The following is a 19,516-nucleotide window of genomic DNA, read 5'->3' as shown; positions in this document are numbered from 1 at the left end:
TTTGGGTCATGAAAGCATGGAAAAGAGAGAAAACGAAGTGAATGTGGATGGGGAGCTAAAAGAGAGGGTGTCACGGGGCCGGCAGGGGATTGTGACCCTTCACCCTTTTCACCCTTGACCTCGGAGGCCCCAGGAGGGGCCCCATCACCTGGCACTAGTATGTCATCTCCCTGCAGCCCTTCTGAGGCAGGTCCCGGGGTGCTCTCTCCGTCCCCACCTCTCAGCAGAAATGGAGGGGCCCGTACTAATTTCCTGGGGCTGCCATAAAAACTGGGCGGCCCAGGACAGCCGGAATGTGGTGTCACAGGTCAGGATCCGGGAGTCTGGGGGCGGGGGCCGGGGGGGGGGGGCCTGGCTGGTGACCCCAGACGTTCCTAGGCTGGCGGCAGCTTTACCCAAACCTCCCCTGCGTCCCCACGTCGCCGTCCCTCTGAGCGTGCCCACCTCTGGGTCCCAGTTCCCCCTTCTCATTAGGGCGCCGGTCATGCTGGGTGAGGGCCCTCCTCCCCCAGCCTCGCCTCCCCGGCCCATCTGCCAGGACTGTGCCCACGTCAGTCACACTCACAGGTCCCGGTCAGCACCTCAGCGTGTCTGGGGGGGGGGGGGGGCACAATTCCAGCCGTTACAGAGCCGAGCCAGAGCGCCCCGTCTCCTCTGCACACTGTTCACACTGCCCAGCAAAGCGGGTCTCTGGGAAGGGGGGTGACCTGGGGCCGCTGGACCAAAGGGAGCCATACATTGTCTTGTAAATGCAGAGGCCGGAGGAACGGGGTCCAGGCCTGGGGGGGGGGGGGGCTACACCTTCCCTCAGGGAAGGTCTGCATGCAGAGCCCCACCCCCAGGGCTAGCAGCAGGCAGTGGGAGCAAACCCGGGGTGAGCAGGGAGGCCAAGGTGCTGGCGTTTGAGCCTCTAGGACTGGGCCCCGGGGCGGCCATCCGTGCTGTAGACAGACAGAGGCCGACAGAGGCGGGTCCACTCGGGCTCGGCCACGCACACGCAGGGCTGGGCCCCGGAGCAGGCCGGGTCTCAGCCCCCTCTCCCCCCCGCACCCCAGCCCAGCCTGGCCCCGTACAGAGCAGGGCTGGGTGCTGTGAAGGACACCCAGGCCCCGGAGTTGCGGACCGAGGTGGGGGCCCACGGCCGTCTGTCTTAAAGCAGCTTCTTCCCTCGTGGGCAGGGCAGCAGCCGCCGTGGCTGGGATCCTGGGCCCTTCCTGTCGGCGCCGGTCTGCTCTGCGCCTGTCGACTTGGGACTCTCCCTCGCTCCCTCTTTCATGCTCTCTTTCTCCCTCGTCCTCTTTCAGAGCCATCCTGGTTGCCATGGCAACGCTGCAGCGGGTACCAGGTGGCGGCTGGGGGCAGGGAGCCGGCGCTGCTGCAGACTCCGCCATTTCCGATGCCAGGCACCCGCCAGGCGCACTGGCGGGGGCTCCTTTGGGGGGCACTGGGCCTCCCCAGGCCTCACAGGCCTCTCCTTGACCGATGGGACGTGGGGAGGCGGGAGGGACAGTGTGGGGGTGAGAATACAACACTGGGAGGGGTGCTGCTGGCCTGGTGGCCGGGGAGGAGGAGGAGGAGGATGAATGGTCGGAAGTCAAGGTGAACTGAGGGAGGTCCTGGCCTGGGGCTGGGGTAGCTGACTCCATCCCGCCGCCTAGTGGGGAGACGAGGAACGGCCAGCCCAGGCCTCCAGACCTTGCGGTGGGGAGATGAGGGCCTGGCCTGGCGGGGGACAGAATGGCAGCCAGCCCAGGTGAGATGGGGGAGGGGGCTGGAAAGATGGAGGTCCAGGGAGGCTGGCACAGAGCAGAGCCAGCAGAGGGATCAGAGAGAGACACAGAGACCCAAACGGAGGAACGTTTGCCAAGGTCTGGGGGAGTGGCCATGGGGTGGGGGGTTGGAGGGGGGGCATTGGAAACGCAGGAGCTAGGGCACAGACTGAGAGCCTGTCACCATCTCTTCTCCCTGCTCCCAAACCTCAACCCCCACCCCAAGCAGGATGCAGTTTCCATGACAACCTGGCCGGCCAGAAAAGGGGGCGGGGGACTGCAGAGGAAATTTTCCACATCAGCAGCAAGGGAGGAGGTGTGATGCAGGGAAGGAAATGGCCCATACGGCGGGGGCCACGCAGGGCCCCTGGAACCCCAGATCACCATGCCCACCGCCCCGAGGATCGTCACCCCGCCTCCACCCAGCAAACTGGCACCCTCGCCTCTGGGCTGCGGGGAAGGGGGACCGGCTTGGGAGAGGCTCAAGGGTCAAATGTCCAAAGATCAGCGGCTGCCCAGGCCTCGTGTGTGTGTGTGCGGGGCGGGCAGCCAGCAGCTGACGGAGCTCGGACCGCAGACCAGACCACCAGACTCAAGGACATGGCCCTGGACAGGGTCCCGCGGAGGGTGGGGGTGGTGGGCTACGGCCGTCTCGGTGAGTCCCTGACCGTCTGGGGTTCTTCCCCAGGTCCCTTCCTGAAGCCCCCAAAGCCCTGTGTCGCCACAAACACACCTTTCACCCAGGTCTGTGTCTGCGCCCTGGCCGGCTGCCTGAGCAGCTTCTACTCCCCACCGTGGGGTCTGCCCCCTTCTCTAGGTCTCCGTCCCCCTCCCCCTGGGTCTCTGTCCCCTGTTCTCTGAGTCTCTTTCCCTCCTCCCAGGACAGTCCCTGGTCTCCCACCTGCTGACTCAGGGGCCGGAACTGGGCCTGGAACTGGTTTTTGTCTGGAATCGAGACCCAGGACGCCTGGCAGGGAAAGTGCCCCCCTCCCTGCAGCTGCAGGACCTCGCTGCCCTTGGGGAGAGGTCAGTGACCTTGCCCTGAGAGAGCGGGGCTCCCGGAGCGAAGCTCCAGTTCTGGCCTCCCTTAGCTTCTGTGTGACCTCAGGCAAGTCCCCCACCCGCTCTGGGCCTTGCGTCACCCAAGTATGACCTGGGACAAGCCCACCCATCCCGTTTCCCCTCCCAGGCCTGAGTGAAGAGCGACAGGCCACTACAGACTGAGGAAATCTGGGGAGGGGAGGCCTGCTCTCTCTCCAAGGCCCTCCCCATCTCTCCCCGCTCCTAGGCACCCTGACCTTGTGGTGGAAGTGGCCCATCCCAAAATAATCCAGGAATCGGGGGCACAGATCCTGCGCCATGCCAATCTCCTGGTGAGCCCTGCCCCTTCCTCCTTGGCCCCACCCCACCCCAAAGTGGGATGGGTCCCCTGACCTCTGCCCACGCACCTTCACCCACCCCAGGTGGGGTCCCCCTCAGCCCTGGCTGACCAGGCCACAGAGCGGCGGCTCCTGGAGGCCTCAAAACGCTGGAACCACGCTGTGTTCGTGGCCCGGGGGGCCCTGTGGGGCACGGAGGACATCAGCAGGTTGGACTCAGCTGGGGGCCTCCAGGTGAGGGCCTGTTGGGGTCCCCAGGAAGCGGAGGGGCTCTGCAGAGACCCCCACCCTCCACCCCCCTGACCCTGGCTGTCACTTCCAGAGCCTCCGTGTCACTATGGCTACCCATCCCGATGGCTTCCGGCTGGAGGGACCCCTGGCTGCAGCTCAGAGTACTGGGCCTCGCACTGTGCTCTATGAAGGCCCTGTCCGCGGGCTCTGCCCCTTTGCCCCCCGCAACTCCAACACCATGGCAGCTGCCGCCCTGGCGGCCCCCAGCCTGGGTTTCGACCGCGTGATCGGGGTGCTTGTGGCGGACCTCAGGTGAGATACGCTGAGCCCCTGGGGGTTGGACTGGGGCCAGCCAGACAGACTGACCACCCTGCTTGCCCCAGCCTCACGGACATGCACGTGGTGGATGTGGAGCTGAGCGGACCCCCAGGCCCCACAGGACGAAGCTTCGCTGTGCACACCCACAGAGAGAACCCCGCCGAGCCCGGCGCCGTCACGGGCTCTGCCACGGTCACTGCCTTCTGGCGCAGCCTCCTGGGTATGGCCAGGCCCCTGCAGTGTTAGTGGCCCCGGTCCCCGGCCCTGGGCCCCGGGCCCCGCAGAGCTTGGGTCTCGGGCTCTGGTTCTGCAGTTCTGCTTTAGTCCCTGTTGGCTGATCTTTATTTCGGGGTCTCCTTAGCCACCTGCGCCATGGCTTTGAACCCTTTCCCTTCTCTCCCCATCTCTGGCCGCTCTCCCGGGGTCTGTCCCGCTCCGGGTTTGCCCCTCTGTTCCTTCCTCCAGGTGTGTCTGCCTCAGCCTGTCATGCCCCGGGTATCTCCCCGCAGGCTGCTGCCAGCTCCCTTCCAGGCCCGGAATCCACATCTGCTGAGAAGTCTCCTCCCAGGACATCCTCATCTCATTTCCCTCCCCCCACCGCCATTCGGCCGCTGCCCTGGCCTCAGTTTCCCCGGACTCCCTCCTGTCTCAGTAAAGATGCACAGCCTGGTTACCCTTCTGTGACGTCACGCTGCGTCTGCACACGGGGCATCACGCCACCTCGGGGGGCGGGCTCGGCTGGGAGCAAAAAGCCCGGAAGCCATCGCGAGAACCTATCCACTACATTTCCCAGAATCCTCTGAGCGACAGGGAGAGGGGGGGGGGTGAGCGAAGGCGACGGCCTCAGCAGAGCGCACTACCGAGGTTCACCGCGGAGAGAGACGGAAGTTGCCCTCCCGCGATCGCGGAGGCTTAGAAGACTTCCGGTCTCGCCGCCCAGACGTTCCCCGCGGAGGCCGCCGGGAGTCGTAGTCTGGCACGCGGGGGCGCCGGGAGCTGTAGTCTGCGCCGCCTGTCCAGTCAGCGCCGTGCTTCCTGCTCCGCAATCGGAGCCCAGAGTCGCCGCCCAGGGGGATGCGGGAGCCCCTGGTTCCGGGGAGCAGAGAGCAGGCGGGGTGAGGGGCGTTGCTTGGCAACGGGCAAGCGCCGCGGTTGGGGTGTGGGTTGGGGAAGGGGCTCAGTTGCCAGGTGACAGGAAGAGAAAACCCTGTTGTTTAGAGATGGGAGGGGAGTCGTCTGTTGCTAGGCGACCAAAAGAGACCCTGTTACCTAGAAACTGGAGAAGGATTCCTCTGTTGCTAAGTAACTAAAGGAGAGACTTGTTATCTAATGGGGTGGGGGGTTCTCTGTTGCTAGGTAACCAGGGAGGTAGCCTGTTACCTACAGACAGGAGGGGGGTTCCTTTGTTGCTGGGTGAGCAGAAAAGGGAGCCTTTTGCTTAGGAATGGGGGGTGGAGGTACCCTGTTGCCAGGAGAGGGACCGGGGAGCAGGGTCAGGGCCCAGCGTTCCCTCAGACTGCACCCAGCCCCCGCCTCAGTGGTAAATGGTGGTGCTTCCGGAGCCTGCTGACAGTGTGGGCCTCCAGCTCCAGGTCCCGGTCTCCTGAGCACCTTCTCCTGCGCCCCCCACGCAGGAGCGGAGGGCGGCATGTCCCAGGGCCCAGGAGCGCAGCCGAGACCACCCTCTGTGTACCACGAGCGGCAGCGCCTGGAGCTGTGTGCCATCCACGCCCTCAACAACGTCCTGCAGCAGCGGCTCTTTAGCCAGGAGGCTGCCGATGAGATCTGCAAGAGGTGACCTCACCCACCCCCGCCCCGGGACCACCCACCGGGGTCTTAGCGAGGCAGGGGCAGGGCCCAGGGTTTCCGCTGCCACATCGCCCCCCGGGCCGGCCCCTGGGACTGGGAGATGGACGTGCGGCCTCCTGCACCTGCCCATCCGCAGGGCCTCACCCACGCAGGCCTCGCCCTCCCTTCTCTGGGCCTTTATCCCCCTCACCCTGTCCTGTCTGGGCCCTGGGCCCCACTTCCCCTCCGGCCACCAGCTTCTGGTTTTTCCCCTCCGATCCATCTGCACCCTCCCCAGCGCTGCCCTGCCCCTGCCCTGGCTCCCCAGCACCCCTGGGAGAAGTCCCCAGGCCCTGCGTGCTCTGCTCCCCACTGCCCTGCAGCTTCAGGTCTCACTGCTCCCCCAAACCGCGTTCCTCTCCAGGGATGGAGGAGCCCCGCTATGAGGCCTCTGGGCCTTGGCGTGGCCTGTTCTGCTGGCGTGGCGTCCCCTTGGCAGCCTGGAATGTTCCTCCTCACTGTTCAAGATTTCAAACACTTCTTTATTGTCTCTCTGCCTCACACACACACACACACACACACACACACACACACACACCGCCCCCCTCCCACATACACACAGACCCCTGGCCCCAGCTCAGGTCCCATCGTCCCCCAGGCCCTCCCCTTGGCCTCCAGTCTCCCCATTCCACCCGGGTCCCCATATGATCCTCAGCCGGGAGGTGACCCTGTGTCATTGCTCGCAGCCCTCGGGGCGCCCCGCACCCTCAGGCTGAGTCTCAGCCCCTGAGGCTGATTGTTGAGAACTGGCTCTTCTCTGTCATTCAGAACAGGGAGCCCTCAGCGCTCTCACGCCACGGCCTTGCCGGAGACCGAGAGTCCAATGGGAGCCCTGCCCCGAGGGGTCAGGGAAACATACACAGAAAAACCACACACAAATTTGCCCCTCTCCGCCCTGCCCTGCCCTGCCCACCAAGGGCCAGGAGAGAGGACAAAGGCCCTATTGTTCAGACGTGGAGGGCCCAGAGAGAGGCTGGGAGCAGGGGCACAAGAGCTGTGGCTGGGAAAGGGGGGGAGGGGACTGAAGCTAGGCAGCCACAGGGGCCTGGCCTTGTGGGACCTTGAAGGCTAGGCTGAGGGACTGGGCCTCCATCCTGGTGATGGCGCACCAGGGAGGCCTGGGAGTGTGGGAGGGGCAGGGGCCGTGACAGGCATGGGAAGAGCCTTGGGCCCTGTGGGAGGTGCGCTGGAGGGGGACTGGGGGCTGGGTGAGGGTCCAGGTGGAGGAGGACAAGGCCTAAGCAGGGAGGTGTGGCTGGAGGAGGGGGGTGGGCGGAGGGAGGCAGATAGAGTGGCGGGGAGGAGGGATAGGGGGAAGAGTTCCGATGCTGGTGACTCGCAGACCCTGGGGCTCTCATGCTTTGTGGGGAGGGGGAGACCTTTCTAGGGGCCCAGCTCAGTCTCTGACCACCCCCCCCCCCCCGCAACCAGGTTGGCCCCGGACTGCCGGCTGAACCCCCATCGCAGCTTCCTGGGCACCGGCAACTATGACGTCAATGTGATCATGGCGGCCCTGCAGGGGCTGGGCCTGTCCGCTGTGTGGTGGGATCGAAGGAGGTGGGACCTGAAGCTCCGTGTCCTGTGCTGGGCTTGGCACAGTGGGTGTGGTGTGATGACAGAGGGGGCAGGAGGGGGGGCAGGAGGGGGGACAGAGGGAAGGAGGGAGGGAGGGAGGGAGGGAGGGAGGGAGGGAGGGGAAGATGGCTGTAGGTTTGCATGGGGGACACTGGCTGGTGGGCGATGGGTTGGAGGTGGAAGAAGGATGTGTGGGATGGATATTGATGGCTGGAAGGTGGGTAAATTCACGGGAACTGGGTGACTAACGGGGGGGGGGATGGGTGGTTGGATGTGTGGAGTGGGTGGTGCCTGGGTGAGGGGCTGTGTGAATGGACAGGTGAGGGAGGGGCTGAGTGAACAAAGGATGGATAATGAGTTGACAGGCAGTGGACAGCAATGGGTGGCTGGGTGGGTAGCGTAAATGAGTCGGGTGGGGGTGGTGGGTACGTTTGTGGGTAGGGAGCCAGCTGGGTGGCGGCTGACTGCATCAGCAGGTGACTGCTGTTGGGGATGATGGGCAGCTGGATGGTGGGGGTGGTTAGATGGCTGGGAGCTTTGGATGGGGGAGGACAGGTGGTGTAGGGTGGATGGGCAATGGGTAGATCAATGGCAGATGCGTGGAGTGGATGGGGAGTTGGGTGGGAGGTGGAGATGGTGGTAGATGGTGGTTGGGGGCTTGGATGGGTGGGTGGTGGGATGAACAGTAGATGGTGGAGGGGCGGGAGGGGTTGACTGGGGGTCGGATGGGTGGGCAGGGGTGGGTGGATGGGGAGGTGGGTGGGCAGGGGACCGATGGGTGGTGGAGGGAGGAGCAGGGACCTGTGTCGGGTGGGTGAACGGGTGGAAGGAGACGGCGGGCTGGGGAGGCGAGTCCTTGGGTGGCTCCCCGGCCACCGCTGCTGCGCCCGCCTGGGCCTGGGCCGTGCACAGTGACAAAGCCCTGACACGGCGTCCCTGCCCCCACCCGCCCCCCTCCCCCCGCGCAGGCCCCTGTCCCAGCTGGCCCTGCCCCAGGTGCTGGGGCTGATCCTGAACCTGCCGGCGCCCGTGTCGCTGGGGCTGCTGTCGCTGCCGCTGCGCCGGCGGCACTGGGTGGCCCTGCGCCAGGTGGACGGAGTCTACTACAACCTGGACTCCAAGCTGCGGGCCCCGGAGGCGCTGGGGGATGAGGACGGCCTCAGGTGAGGGGACATGGGGAGCCCCCGCCCCCCAAGAGCCCGCGCCAGGCCCCAGGGCCTCAGTCTCCCCGTTTCCCCGCCCAGGGCCTTCCTGGGGGCCGTGCTGGCCCCGGGCCTGTGCCAGGTGCTGGTGGTGGTGACCAAGGAGGTGGAGGAGAAGAGCAGCTGGCTGCAGACCGACTGACCCCGCGGAGGGAGCCCCTGCCGCCCTGCCTGCCCCTGCTCGCGTCCCCATCCAGCATCCAGCTCCACAGGAGCCTCCCGACCTCACGCCTCCCTTCAAGGGGCCCCAGGAGGCCCCGCCCCCCCCCCCACGCCCCTGTCGCTGCTGCTGCCTCAATAAATCAGATTTGTTCCTTTCCCCCCGTTACTGCCTCTCCCAGCGAGGCTGGTCCCCACGGCCCTGCCCTGCCTCCCAGCTGACCTGTGAGTCCCAGCCCCGGCCTGCTCCCCCCGCCCTGTGGGCCCAGGTCCCCAGCGGGCAGAGGCCGGCACCTGGGTGCCACCAGCGTGTCCTGTGGGACGGCGCCCAGGAGAAGGCGGGGTTCATTCCTTGTCTCTCATTTCTATTCCGTGGGCTGCGGTAATGGCCCCAGAAGGCGGGCCCACCCCAATCCCCAGAAACTGGGAACAGGTGCGGGCACGTGGCAAGGGCAGTGGAGGCTGCAGCGGGAATCCGGGTCGCTCGGCGCTGACCTTGAAGCTGACCTTGAGGCGGAGAGGCATGGGGTCTCTGAGAAGCACGAGGGTCCTGGGAAGCGGAGAGGGAGGCAGGAGAGAAGTCCGAGAAAGACGAGGCAGGGCCCAGCGATGGGCCAGGCCAGGCACCTACCCTCACACGAAGCTTTAAGGACAGAGGGGCCAGGAGCCAGGAAGTGAGGGCCCGACAGGCAAGGAACAGCCCTCCCGCCCTAACCGGTTTGGCTCAGTGGATAGAGCACCAGCCTGCAGACTGAAGGGTCCCGGGTTCGATTCCGGTCAAGGGCATGTACCTCGGTTGCGGGCACATCCCCAGTGGGGGGCGTGCAGGAGGCAGCTGATGGATGTTCCTCTCTCATCGATGTTTCTGACTCTCTATCCCTCTCCCTTCCTCTCTGTAAAAAATCAATAAAATAGATTTAAAAAAGGCGCCGGCCCCGCCCACACTGGACTCCTGGTGGACGTGCGGCTGCCACAGTGTTAAAGTGTGTTGCCGTCCGCGAGGTTTGTTGGAAAGAACGGCCTTGGCAAAGGAATGCAGCGTCGTGGGCATCCGCGAGGGCGTGGCCTCAGAGAAGGCGCCACTGAGCGCTACCGGAAGGAGGGAGCCATGGGCAGGTCCGGAGGACCAGCCTTCCCGCAGGGAGAGGAGCGAGTGCAAAGGCCCTGGGGCAGGCATGTGCGTGGAGGAGGGAGACAGGGCAGGAGGGAGGGTGGAGAGCTGACAAATGGGGAAGCCATGCCCAGGAGGCGGCAGAGCAAGGACCCGCCCCCCCAGGCCCCTGTCCCGTGTCCTCCCCCCAGGCCCTGGCCCTCCCTGCAGCTCCCCGTCAGGTCTGCCTTCCCGGTGGCCCCTGAGCCCCAGCTCTGGGTGGGCCTGTGAGCCAGGCGCGTGTCCACCCCAGGTCTCCCCAGACAGGGAGGAGAAAGCAACGGGGCAGGAAGACCTCCCCTGCCCCATGGGGGTGGGGGGGGGGCTTTAACAGGGGTCCCATGGGACACTTTGGGGTCACAGGAAGGTGAGGGGACCTGGGAGGCCGGGCTGAGGGGTGTCCAGAGGGCCAGGGGGAGCGGAGGAGGGAGCCTTTCCAGACCCGGAAGGCTGAGCGGAGCCGTCTGCCCTGCGGTTATCTGAGGAGGTGATGAGAGATGAGGTGGATGCTGGCCAGGCCCAGGCCCAGCCTCCAAGGCGGCTGTGAGGGGGGTGCGGGGGGGGGGCGCTGTGGGCAGGGGGGCTGGTCAGTCCTGGGTGCAGAGCGACCCTCTGGGCTGCTGGGCTGACGGAAGGCTCCGGGCCCAGATGGGAGAGGACGAGGCCTGAGCAGGGCCCTGGGACAGAGACAAGGGGACAGAGGACAGTCTGGGGCTGGCAGGCCCTGGGGGGGGGGGGGGGGGAGGGAGGGAGGGAAGGAGGGAGGGAGGGAGGGAGGGAAGAGGGTGCCCAGGGGTGTGACCCTGAGGCACGGGAGGAGGGGGAGGAGCAGTGGTTTGGGAACACGGTGTGCTCACTGGGCTAAAGGGCCCTCACAGGCTGTGACGGGGGGGGGGGGGGGGGGGGGGGGGCGCGGGACTAGGCAGATGGCTCCAGGGGTCAAGGGTCTGACCTGGGAGACAGGGGTGTGTGAGCCGGGTGCGGGGGTGAAGCAGGCAGAGAGGGGCCTGGGCAGCAGCAGGGACCCCACAGGGCTAAGCAGGATTGGGGACCAGAGGCCCAGGGAGGAGCAGCTGGGAGAGGCAGGGTGTCCCCACTCAGCCTTAGGCCGGCGTCACCCAAATAGTAAGTCATTCAAGGAGCTGCCCCCCAAGCAGGCAGGGAGCAGCTGTCACCCTGAAAAGCTGGCGGGAGGTGGGGGCTGGGGCTTGAAGGGTTCTGGGTTCCAAGACTCCCAGAGGTCAAAGGGCAGCTGGTAAAGTCAGAAGTGAGCCCGGCCAGTGTGGCCCAGTGGTTGATCGCCAACCTGTGACCCAGGAGGTCAGGGCACCGGCCTGGGTTTCTGGCTCCGGCCCAGGTGTGGGGCGTGCAGGAGGCAGCCAATCAATGATTTCCCTCATCATTGGTGTTTCTGTCTCCCTCTCCCTCCGCTCTGAAGTCCATAACAATATGTTTTTAAAAAGTCAGAAGTCAAACAGCACAGGAGGGAAACAGACACCGGACCTGGGGCCCCCCAGCCGGCCCTGGGCGGCGGCTCCCTGCGGGGTCCCCTCCCTCCGCCTCCCCAGCTGGCTCCCCCCTGGGCCCCTCTCTCGCCCGCTCTTTCTGGAGGCTTCTCCCTGTCTCTGTGCCTCCCTGGCCCCTGGGCCCCCTCCTCCCGCTGGGCCTGCCCCCGGCCCACGGGCCCCAGACAGCCTGGCGGACCCCCAAGTGTTTCTATTCCGGGCCTGAGTGACCGCAGGTGCCTTCGCAGCTGCGGCCTAATATGGTCCGAAGAGGAGCCGGCGGGCGGGAGGGGGCCTGGGAGGGGAGGGAGGGCCCAGCCCCCTCATCCTCTGACCCCCCCGCTGCGCGCGGATGGGGCGGTCACTGTTCCCCCTGTGGTGCGGGGGCCGCCCCCACCTGCCCGGCCCCACGTCACCCCTGACCCGGCCGTACCTGCCCCGGGGCGCCCGGCTGCCCCTTGGGGCGCCACTCAGACCGCAGGGGCCTCCGGGGCCCGCCTGGCGGGGGGAGGGGCGGCCAGGGGGCGGCAGGTGCGGAGGGCGCAGCTGTCCCTGCCCGCGCCCCGCGCCCCGCGGCGCTGACAGCTGAGGCCGGATTTAGCTCCGCAGCCCCGCGGGCTGCCCGATAAGGCGGCCGAGGGCGCAGCCCCGCCCCCGGGGCGCCCCTTAAATCCCCCGGCCCGGCCCCGGGCTCCGCCGCCGCCAGCGCCAGGTGAGAGGGGCGTCCTTCCTCGACTTCCCCAGCAGCTCCAGCCTCTCCCGCTCTCCTCCCTCCTCAGTCTCTCAGCGCCGTCTCTCTGCCTCTCTGTCCCCCTCTCCCTCTCCCTCTCCCTCTCCCTCTCCCTCTCCCTCTCCCTCTCCCTCTCCCTCTCCTCTCCATCTGTCTTTGTGTCTCTTCCCATCTCTGTCCCTCCTGCTCTCCATTTCTCTCCCGTCCCCTTTGTAAATCTCTGCCTGTCCTTCCTCTCTTCCCCCATCGTCTCTCTCATCTCTCTTCCCCCGCCTGTCTCTACCGCTCTACCTGTCTTTGTTTCTGTTCCTCTCTCCGTTTCTCTCTCTCCCTCTCCCTGCCCCCTCCCCCTGTCTCTCCCATCTCCCTCTCCATCTGACTTCCTGGGCCCAGCTCTCTCCCTCCTCCCGTCTGTGTGTCTCTCTCCCTTTCTCTTTCTGTGTCTCTCAGCCTCTCTCTCTCTCTCTCTCTCTCTCTCTCTCTCTCTCTCTCTCTTCCCGACCCCACCTCTCTTCCCACCGCTCCAGCTCTCTCTCCAGCTCTCTCTCCAGCTCTCCGATGGAGGCCTGTCGGGACCTCTGCTGCGGTTTCTATGAATAAAGCTGTTTCTGTCCTCACCACTGTCGCTCCTCTGCCTCCTTCTTCCTTCCTCACTCTGCCTCTAGCTGGGCGCCCTGCCCTGATCCTGGGGGGTGGGGGGGCTGGGTCCAGGGCTTGGGTTGGGGGTCCTCCCTCAGAGATAGCAAGAAACAGAGGCCCAGAGACCGACTGAGAGATGGGGGCAGAGACAGGGAGATGCAGGGAGAGACCCAGAGACAGGGAGACCCAGAGACAGGGAGATGCAAGGAGAGACCCAGAGACAGGGAGATGCAGGGAGAGACCCAGAGACAGGGAGATGCAGGGAGAGACCCAGAGACAGGGAGATGCAGGGAGACCCAGAGACAGGGAGATGCAAGGAGAGACCCAGAGACAGGGAGATGCAGGGAGACCCAGAGACAGGGAGATGCAGGGAGAGACCCAGAGACAGGGAGATACAGGGAGAGACCCAGAGACAGGGAGATGCAGGGAGAGACCCAGAGACAGGGAGATGCAGGGAGAGACCCAGAGACAGGGAGATGCAAGGAGAGACCCAGAGACAGGGAGATGCAGGGAGACCCAGAGACAGGGAGATGCAGAGAGACCCAGAGACAGGGAGATGCAGGGAGAGACCCAGAGACAGGGAGATGCAGGGGGAGACCCAGAGACAGGGAGATGCAGGGAGAGACCCAGAGACAGGGAGATACAGGGAGAGACCCAGAGACAGGGAGATGCAGGGGGAGACCCAGAGACAGGGAGATGCAGGGAGACCCAGAGACAGAGAGATGCAGAGAGACCCAGAGACAGGGAGATGCAGGGAGACCCAGAGACAGGGAGATGCAGGGAGAGACCCAGAGACAGGGAGATGCAGAGAGACCCAGAGACAGGGAGATGCAGGGAGACCCAGAGACAGGGAGATGCAGAGAGACCCAGAGACAGGGAGATGCAGGGAGAGACCCAGAGACAGGGAGATGCAGGGGGAGACCCAGAGACAGGGAGATGCAGGGAGACCCAGAGACAGGGAGATGCAGAGAGACCCAGAGACAGGGAGATGCAGGGGGAGACCCAGAGACAGGGAGATGCAGGGAGAGACCCAGAGACAGGGAGATACAGGGAGAGACCCAGAGACAGGGAGATGCAGAGAGACCCAGAGACAGGGAGACTCAGAGACAGGGAGATACAGGGAGATGCAGAGAGACCCAGAGACAGGGAGATGCAGGGAGAGACCCAGAGACAGGGAGATGCAGGGAGAGACCCAGAGACAGGGAGATGCAGAGAGACCCAGAGACAGGGAGACTCAGAGACAGGGAGATACAGGGAGATGCAGAGAGACCCAGAGACAGGGAGATGCAGGGAGACCCAGAGACAGGGAGATGCAGAGAGACCCAGAGACAGGGAGATGCAGGGAGACCCAGAGACAGGGAGATACAGAGAGACCCAGAGACAGGGAGATGCAGGGACTCAGAGGTGGGAGAGACTGCAGGATACAGAGATGCAGAGATACTCAGGGACTGAGAGACAGAGATCAGGAGGTGCCCCAACCCCTGTCCCCCCAGACACAGCCGACAAGGGCTGGGCAGCCCCCCTCCCTCCCACCAGGCTGTGCCAGGCCCAGGACAATGCACCCTTGTCCTGGCTCCAGTCAGGGCAGCTGGGGGTGGGCTGGGCGGGAAGGGGGAGGCCTGAGCTGGGGTGGGGGGAGGGACATCCACCAGGAGGCCTCCACCCTCAGACTCCCACTCCTTCTGGCCTCCCTTCTGGCTGCCCGCCTGCCTCCAGCATGTATGAAGCACCTGCTGTATGTACCTGGACTGCCTCCTTGCCTCTCTGGCACCTGATTCTCTCCCCTGGCCCTTCCAGTGCCCTCTGCTTGTTCTTCCTGTGCTTTTGGCTCCCTTCCGGGGGGGACGTGGGCATTTATTAAGTTCCTAGTGTTTGCAGTTTCACACACTGCCTCTGCACCTCATACTTGTTCCCCTCTCCGGTCCATTCCACCCTGCTTCTGTTCACTTCCTCCTGCTCTGCCTGGTCTCTCCTGGGAAGGGAAGGAAATGAGCATTTACTGAGCACCTACTGTGTGCCAGGGGAATTTGCACCGTCTCCTCTCATTACACTTTTTCCTTCCCGAACTCCTTCCCTCTCTATTTCCTCTGGTTTCTGACTTTCTGGCCCCTCTGGAGGGCTGGGGGGCGGGGGGGGGGGAAGGAATGGACACATGTTGAGTGCCTACTGTGTACCAGGCAGTTTACTACCCTCTCCCCTCCTCACACTCTCTTCCTCACCTGTTCTCCTCTGTCCCCTCCTTGTCTTTCTGGCCTCTCTGCTCCTCCAAGGCAAGGAACACACACTTATTGAGCACCTGTGGTATGCCAAGCAGTTGTCTGTGCTTCCTCTCCTCTATCCTCCGGTCTCCACAGACCTGTGGTCTCTGCTGTCCTCTGCTTCTTTCTGCTTTCTGCCAGGATGGTAGAAATACTCATTTATTGAGCACCTACTGTATACCAGACAATTTCCTTCAATTTTCCCTGTTCCTACATCTCTCACTTCTTTTTTTCTGCTCCATCTGCTCTTTCTTAAAACATTCAATATGGAGCGCTTACTGTATCCCAGACGATTAACATCCCACCTCGTCTCCTCTTGCCTCTATCTCCCTCGCTGTGTTCTCTGGGTCCTCATCCAGGAGAGAGTACAGAGCCTTTAGTGAGCGCCTACTGTGCTCCAGGATCTGCCCGCTGATCCCTCCCTGTGCGTCCTCTCCTTTACTGGACTTTTCTCCTGGGCACCTGGACCCTTTTGCCCGACCCCCAGCCTGTCACGTGCTTGGCCCCCAACCTCCGTTCCTCCCGCCTGTGTCTGGGCCTCCCTTTTCTCCTTGTCTCTCCTCCAGAGAAGATGGTGTGCACATACAGAGCGACTCCTGGCACCCCCCCCCCCCCGCCCCCTGCCTCACCTGCACACTCTCCTCCGGGTTCCTCTGCTTCACCCCTCCTCTCAGCCCCGCAGGCCATCTCCTGGGGAGGAGGCAGGCAGGCATTGAGCGCCTGCTGGGTATTCTTCCATATGCCTGTGGGTCAGAGTCTGCCTTCTCCCTTCTTCCTTCCCCTCTGCTTGCCCCTCCCCCACCCCCATCAGCCCTGCTGCTTTCTCTGGACTCTCTGCCAGGAGGGGAATAGGCATTTAATAAGCACCTACTGTGTGACCACAGCCTTACATATATTCCTTCCCTCACAGCTTCTCCTGTTCATTCTCTCTGCTGGAGTCCCCCCACCCTTTTCTGTTTCTTCTCTTCTGGGAACAGAACTAACACTAAACAAGCACCTACTGTGTGCCTGGCAATGTCCACCCTTGGCCCTCCTTCCTTCTCCTCCTCCCTCTCCTTCTCCTCTTTCACCTCCTTCCTTCTCCTCCTCCTCCTTCACCTCCTTCCTTCTCCTCCTCCTCCTTCACCTCCTTCCTTCTCCTCCTCCTTCTTCTCCCTCCTCCTCCTTCACCTCCTCCTTCTCCTCCTTCCTTCTCCTTCCTCCTCCTTCCTCCTCCTTCTTCTCCTCCTCCTCTTTCTCTTCCTTCTCCTCCTCCTTCTCTTCCTTTTCCTCTGCCTTCTTCTCCTCCTCCTTCTCCTTCTCCTCCTCCTTCACCTCCTTCCTTCTCCTCCTCTTTCTCTTCCTTCTCCTTCACCTCCTCCTTCTCCTCTTTCATTTCCTCCTCCTCCTCCTCTTCCTTCTCCTCCTCCTTTCCCTCTTTCATTTCCTCCTCCTCCTCCTTCTCTTCCTTCTCATCCTCCTTCTCCTCTTTCATTTCCTCCTCCTCCTCATTCTCCTTCATTCTCTTCCTTCTCCTTCTCCTCCTTCCCCTCTTTCATTTCCTCCTCCTCCTCCTCCTTCTCCTTCATTCTCCCCCTTCTCCTCCTCCTTCTCCTCCTTCCTTCTCCTCCTCCTTCTCTTCCTTCTCCTCTGCCTTCTCCTTCTCCTCCTCCTTCTCCTTTCTTCTCCTCCTTCACCTCCTTCCTCTCCTCCTCCTTCTCCTTCACCTCCTTCCTCTCCTCCTCCTTCTCCTTCTCCTCTTTCATTTCCTCCTCCTCCTTCCTTCTCCTCCTCCTCCTTCTCCTCTTTCTCTTCCTTCTCCTCTGCCTTCTTCTCCTCCTCGTTCTCCTTCTCCTCCTCCTTCCTTTTCCTCCTCCTTCACTTCCTTCTCCTCCTTCACCTCCTCCTTCTCCTCCTTCTCTTACTTCTCCTTCTCCTCCTTCACCTTCTCCTCCTTCTCCTCTTTCATTTCCTCCTTATCATCCTTTTCCTTCCTTCTCCTCTGCCTTCTCCTCCTCCTTCTCCTCCTCCTTCTCTTCTTTCATTTCCTCCTCCTCCTCCTCCTCTGCCTTCTTCTCCTTCTCCTTCCTCTCCTCCTCCTTCTCTTCCTTCTCCTCTGCCTTATTCTCCTCCTCGTTCTCCTTCTCCTCCTCCTCCTCCTTCTTCTCCCTCCTTCTCCTCCTCCTTCCTTCTCCTCCTCCTTCTCCTCCTCCTTCTCCTCCTCCTTCTCCTCCTTCCTTCTCCTCCTCCTTCTCCTTCTCCTCCTCCTCCTTCTCCTTCTCTTCCTTCTCCTCTGCCTCCTCCTTCTCTTCCTTCTCCCTCCTTCTCCTCCTCCTTCTACTTCTCTTCCTTCTCCTCCTTCTCTTCCTTTTCATTCTCCTCCTCCTCCTCCTTCTTCCCCTCCTTCACCTCCTTCTCCTCCTTCTTCTCCTCCATCTCCTTTTCCTCTTCCTCCTCCTTCTCCTCCATATCCTCTTCCATCTCCTCCTCCTCCTTCTTCTCCTCCATCTCCTTCTCCTCCTCCTCCTTCTCCTCCTCCTCCTCCTCCTCTTCCATCTTTTCTTTCTCCTCCTCTTTCTCCTTCTCCTCCTCCTTCTCCTCCTCCCTCTCCTTCCTCCTCCTCCTCCTCTTTCTTCTTCTTTGTCGTCAATGCTCACCTGAGGATATTTTTTGCCACTGCTTTTTCAGAGAGAGGGAGGGAGGGAAGGAGGGGGAGAGAGAGGGAGAGTGAGAGGGAGCGAGAGCAAGGAAGAAAGAAAGAGAACGAGAATCATGGATGTGAGAGACACACCTATGGGTTGCCCCCTGCATGCACCCTGACTGGAACCTGAGACCCTTCAGTGTTCCTGCCGATGCTCTAACCAATGAGTGACACCGGTGAGGGCAGCCCTCTCTTCCAAGGCTCTTTCCTCCTGTTTTCCTCTGTGGTGACTTCTTCACCTCCCTTCTCAATGATTTCTCTTTCCTGAGCACCTACTGTGTGCCAGGCACTTTATAAGCATGGCCTCCCCTCCTCACACTCTCTCCTTCTAGTTCCCCTCCTGCTGCCTCCAGCTCTCTCCCTGCTCTCTATGTGCTCCACCTGGAAAGGGAAGGGGCACTAATTGTGTGCTGGGTGATTGCCACTCCCTGAGGCGTCTCCTTCCACCCTCTGCTCCTCCTGCCCCTTCCACTCCCCCAGCTTCCTCGTTTCCCTTTTCCTTCCCTCTCAGTATTGGGGGTTTGAGGTTTTCCTGACGGAGAGGTTAGTTGTCCTGGGGCTTTCAATCAGCACCACTGGGCTCCAACTTTACTTCTTCTTCGTGGATGATAATAGCCATTCCGGGGGAGTGGGGGAGAGATAATAAGACTGGAGAGAAAGTGACATAGAAAGTGCTAGAATAGAACCCGGGAGACAGGAGTGCCCAATGATAGGCACATGGGCACTGACTCTTCTCTGGTCTTTAAGTCCTGAGTGCTCCCTGGGCCACAACCTGGGAAAGCAGGAGCGGACACTGAGGCTCAGAAAGGGGAAGAGAACTGGCTCTATCTCTACTTGTCCCTCATCCATGAACTTCCGCACCTCCCTCCCCCTTTCTCTGGGTGGATGGCACCTCTTCTTCATTGTTGCCTCCTCCTCCTCCTCCTCCTCCTCCTCCTCCTCCTCCTCCTCCTTCTTCTTCTTCTTCTTCGTCCTCTCTCTCTCTCTCCCCCTCTCTCTTTCTCTCATTCCCTCTCTCATTCTCTTTTTGTCATTCTCTCTCTCAAAAGCTCTCTCTCTCATTCCCTCCATCTCATTCTCTCTAGCTCTCTTATTCTTTCTCTCATTCCCTCTATCTCATCCTTTCTCTCTCTCTCATTCCCTCTCTCTCATTTGCTCTATCTCATTCTTTCTCGCTCATTCCCTCTGTCTCATTCTCTCTCTCTCTCTCTCTCTCTCTCTCTCTCTCTCTCTCTCTCTCATTTCCTATATATCATTCTATCTCTCTCTCAATCCCTCTGTCTCATTCTCTCTCTCTCATTCACTATATATCATTGTATCTCTCTCATTCCCTCCATCTCATTCTCTCTCTCTAGCTTTCTCTTTTTCTTTCTCTCATTCCCTCTATCTCATCAGTTTTCTCTCTCATTCCCTCTATCTCATCCTTTCTCTCTCTCTCATTCCCTCTATCTCATCCTTTCTCTCTCTCTCTCTCTCATTCCCTCTCTCTCATTTGCTCTATCTCATTCTTTCTCTTTCTCCTTCCCTCTATCTCATCCTTTCTCTCTCTCTCATTTGCTCTATCTCATTCTTTCTCGCTCATTCCCCCCTCTCTCTATTTGCTATATATCATTCTCTCTCTCTCTCTCTCATTCCCTCTGTCTCATTATCTTTCTCTCTCTCTCATTCCCTCTGTCTCATTATTTTTTTCACTCTCATTCTCTCTGTCTCATTCTCTCTCTCATTCACTATATATCATTCTCTCTCTCTCATTCCCTCCATCTCATTCTCTCTAGCTCTCTCTTATTCTTTCTCTCATTCCCTCTATCTCATCCTTTCTATCTCTCTCATTCCCTCTCTCTCATTTGCTCTATCTCATTCTTTCTCGCTCATTCCCTGTCTCATTCTCTCTCTCTCTCGCTCGCTCTCTCCCTCACTCTCTCTATCTCTCATTTGCTATATATCATTCTATCTCTCTCTCTCATTCCCTCTGTCTCTTTCTCTCTCTCTCTCATTCCCTCCATCTCATTCTCTCTCTCTCTCTCTCTCTCTCTCTCTCTCTCTCTCTCTCTCTCTCTCTCTTATTCTTTCTCT

The 19,516-nt window shown here is 61.7% G+C and overlaps 2 protein-coding genes across 3 annotated transcripts; both read left to right on the top strand.

Annotated features, from left to right (window-relative positions):
• Window positions 1–2,354: 2,354 nt before the first annotated feature.
• On the top strand, window positions 2,355–4,250 carry ASPDH (aspartate dehydrogenase domain containing; the record flags this gene model as incomplete). Its single annotated transcript, XM_079799369.1, has 7 exons — window positions 2,355–2,424; window positions 2,651–2,795; window positions 3,058–3,142; window positions 3,233–3,382; window positions 3,471–3,691; window positions 3,763–3,917; window positions 4,207–4,250. Exons 1-7 carry the CDS (start codon window positions 2,370–2,372, stop codon window positions 4,248–4,250), a joined length of 855 nt encoding a protein of 284 aa, XP_079655495.1. The 5' UTR covers window positions 2,355–2,369.
• A 418-nt stretch (window positions 4,251–4,668) lies between these two features.
• Window positions 4,669–8,641, top strand: JOSD2 (Josephin domain containing 2). Of its 2 annotated transcripts, none has more exons than XM_079799340.1 (5): window positions 4,669–4,812; window positions 5,332–5,491; window positions 6,977–7,102; window positions 8,089–8,283; window positions 8,365–8,641. In XM_079799340.1, the coding sequence occupies exons 2-5, from the start codon at window positions 5,346–5,348 to the stop codon at window positions 8,462–8,464; spliced, it is 567 nt and encodes a 188-aa protein (XP_079655466.1). In that variant the 5' UTR covers window positions 4,669–4,812; window positions 5,332–5,345; the 3' UTR covers window positions 8,465–8,641. The 2 variants fall into 2 exon arrangements, with proteins under 2 accessions (XP_079655466.1, XP_079655467.1); XM_079799341.1 differs by having other exon boundaries at window positions 4,675–4,812; window positions 5,284–5,491.
• Window positions 8,642–19,516: the final 10,875 nt, after the last annotated feature.

The sequence above is a fragment of the Cnephaeus nilssonii genome (assembly GCF_951640355.1).
Source record: "Cnephaeus nilssonii genome assembly, chromosome: 20".
Taxonomy (NCBI): domain Eukaryota; kingdom Metazoa; phylum Chordata; class Mammalia; order Chiroptera; family Vespertilionidae; genus Cnephaeus; species Cnephaeus nilssonii.
The sequence above is the reverse complement of the archived record's forward strand: the minus strand, read 5'-3'. Positions and strand labels throughout refer to the sequence as shown.

What these genes read in the sequence shown, in the direction of transcription:
- JOSD2 (XM_079799340.1), top strand. Translation starts at nt 5,346, where the DNA reads ATGTCCCAGGGCCCAGGAGCGCAGCCGAGACCACCCTCTGTGTACCAC. An exon ending in GTGTGGTGGGATCGAAGGAG is followed by an intron (nt 7,103 to 8,088) that starts GTGGGACCTGAA and finishes CCCCCCGCGCAG; the next exon opens with GCCCCTGTCCCAGCTGGCCC. An exon ending in GGGGATGAGGACGGCCTCAG is followed by an intron (nt 8,284 to 8,364) that starts GTGAGGGGACAT and finishes TTCCCCGCCCAG; the next exon opens with GGCCTTCCTGGGGGCCGTGC.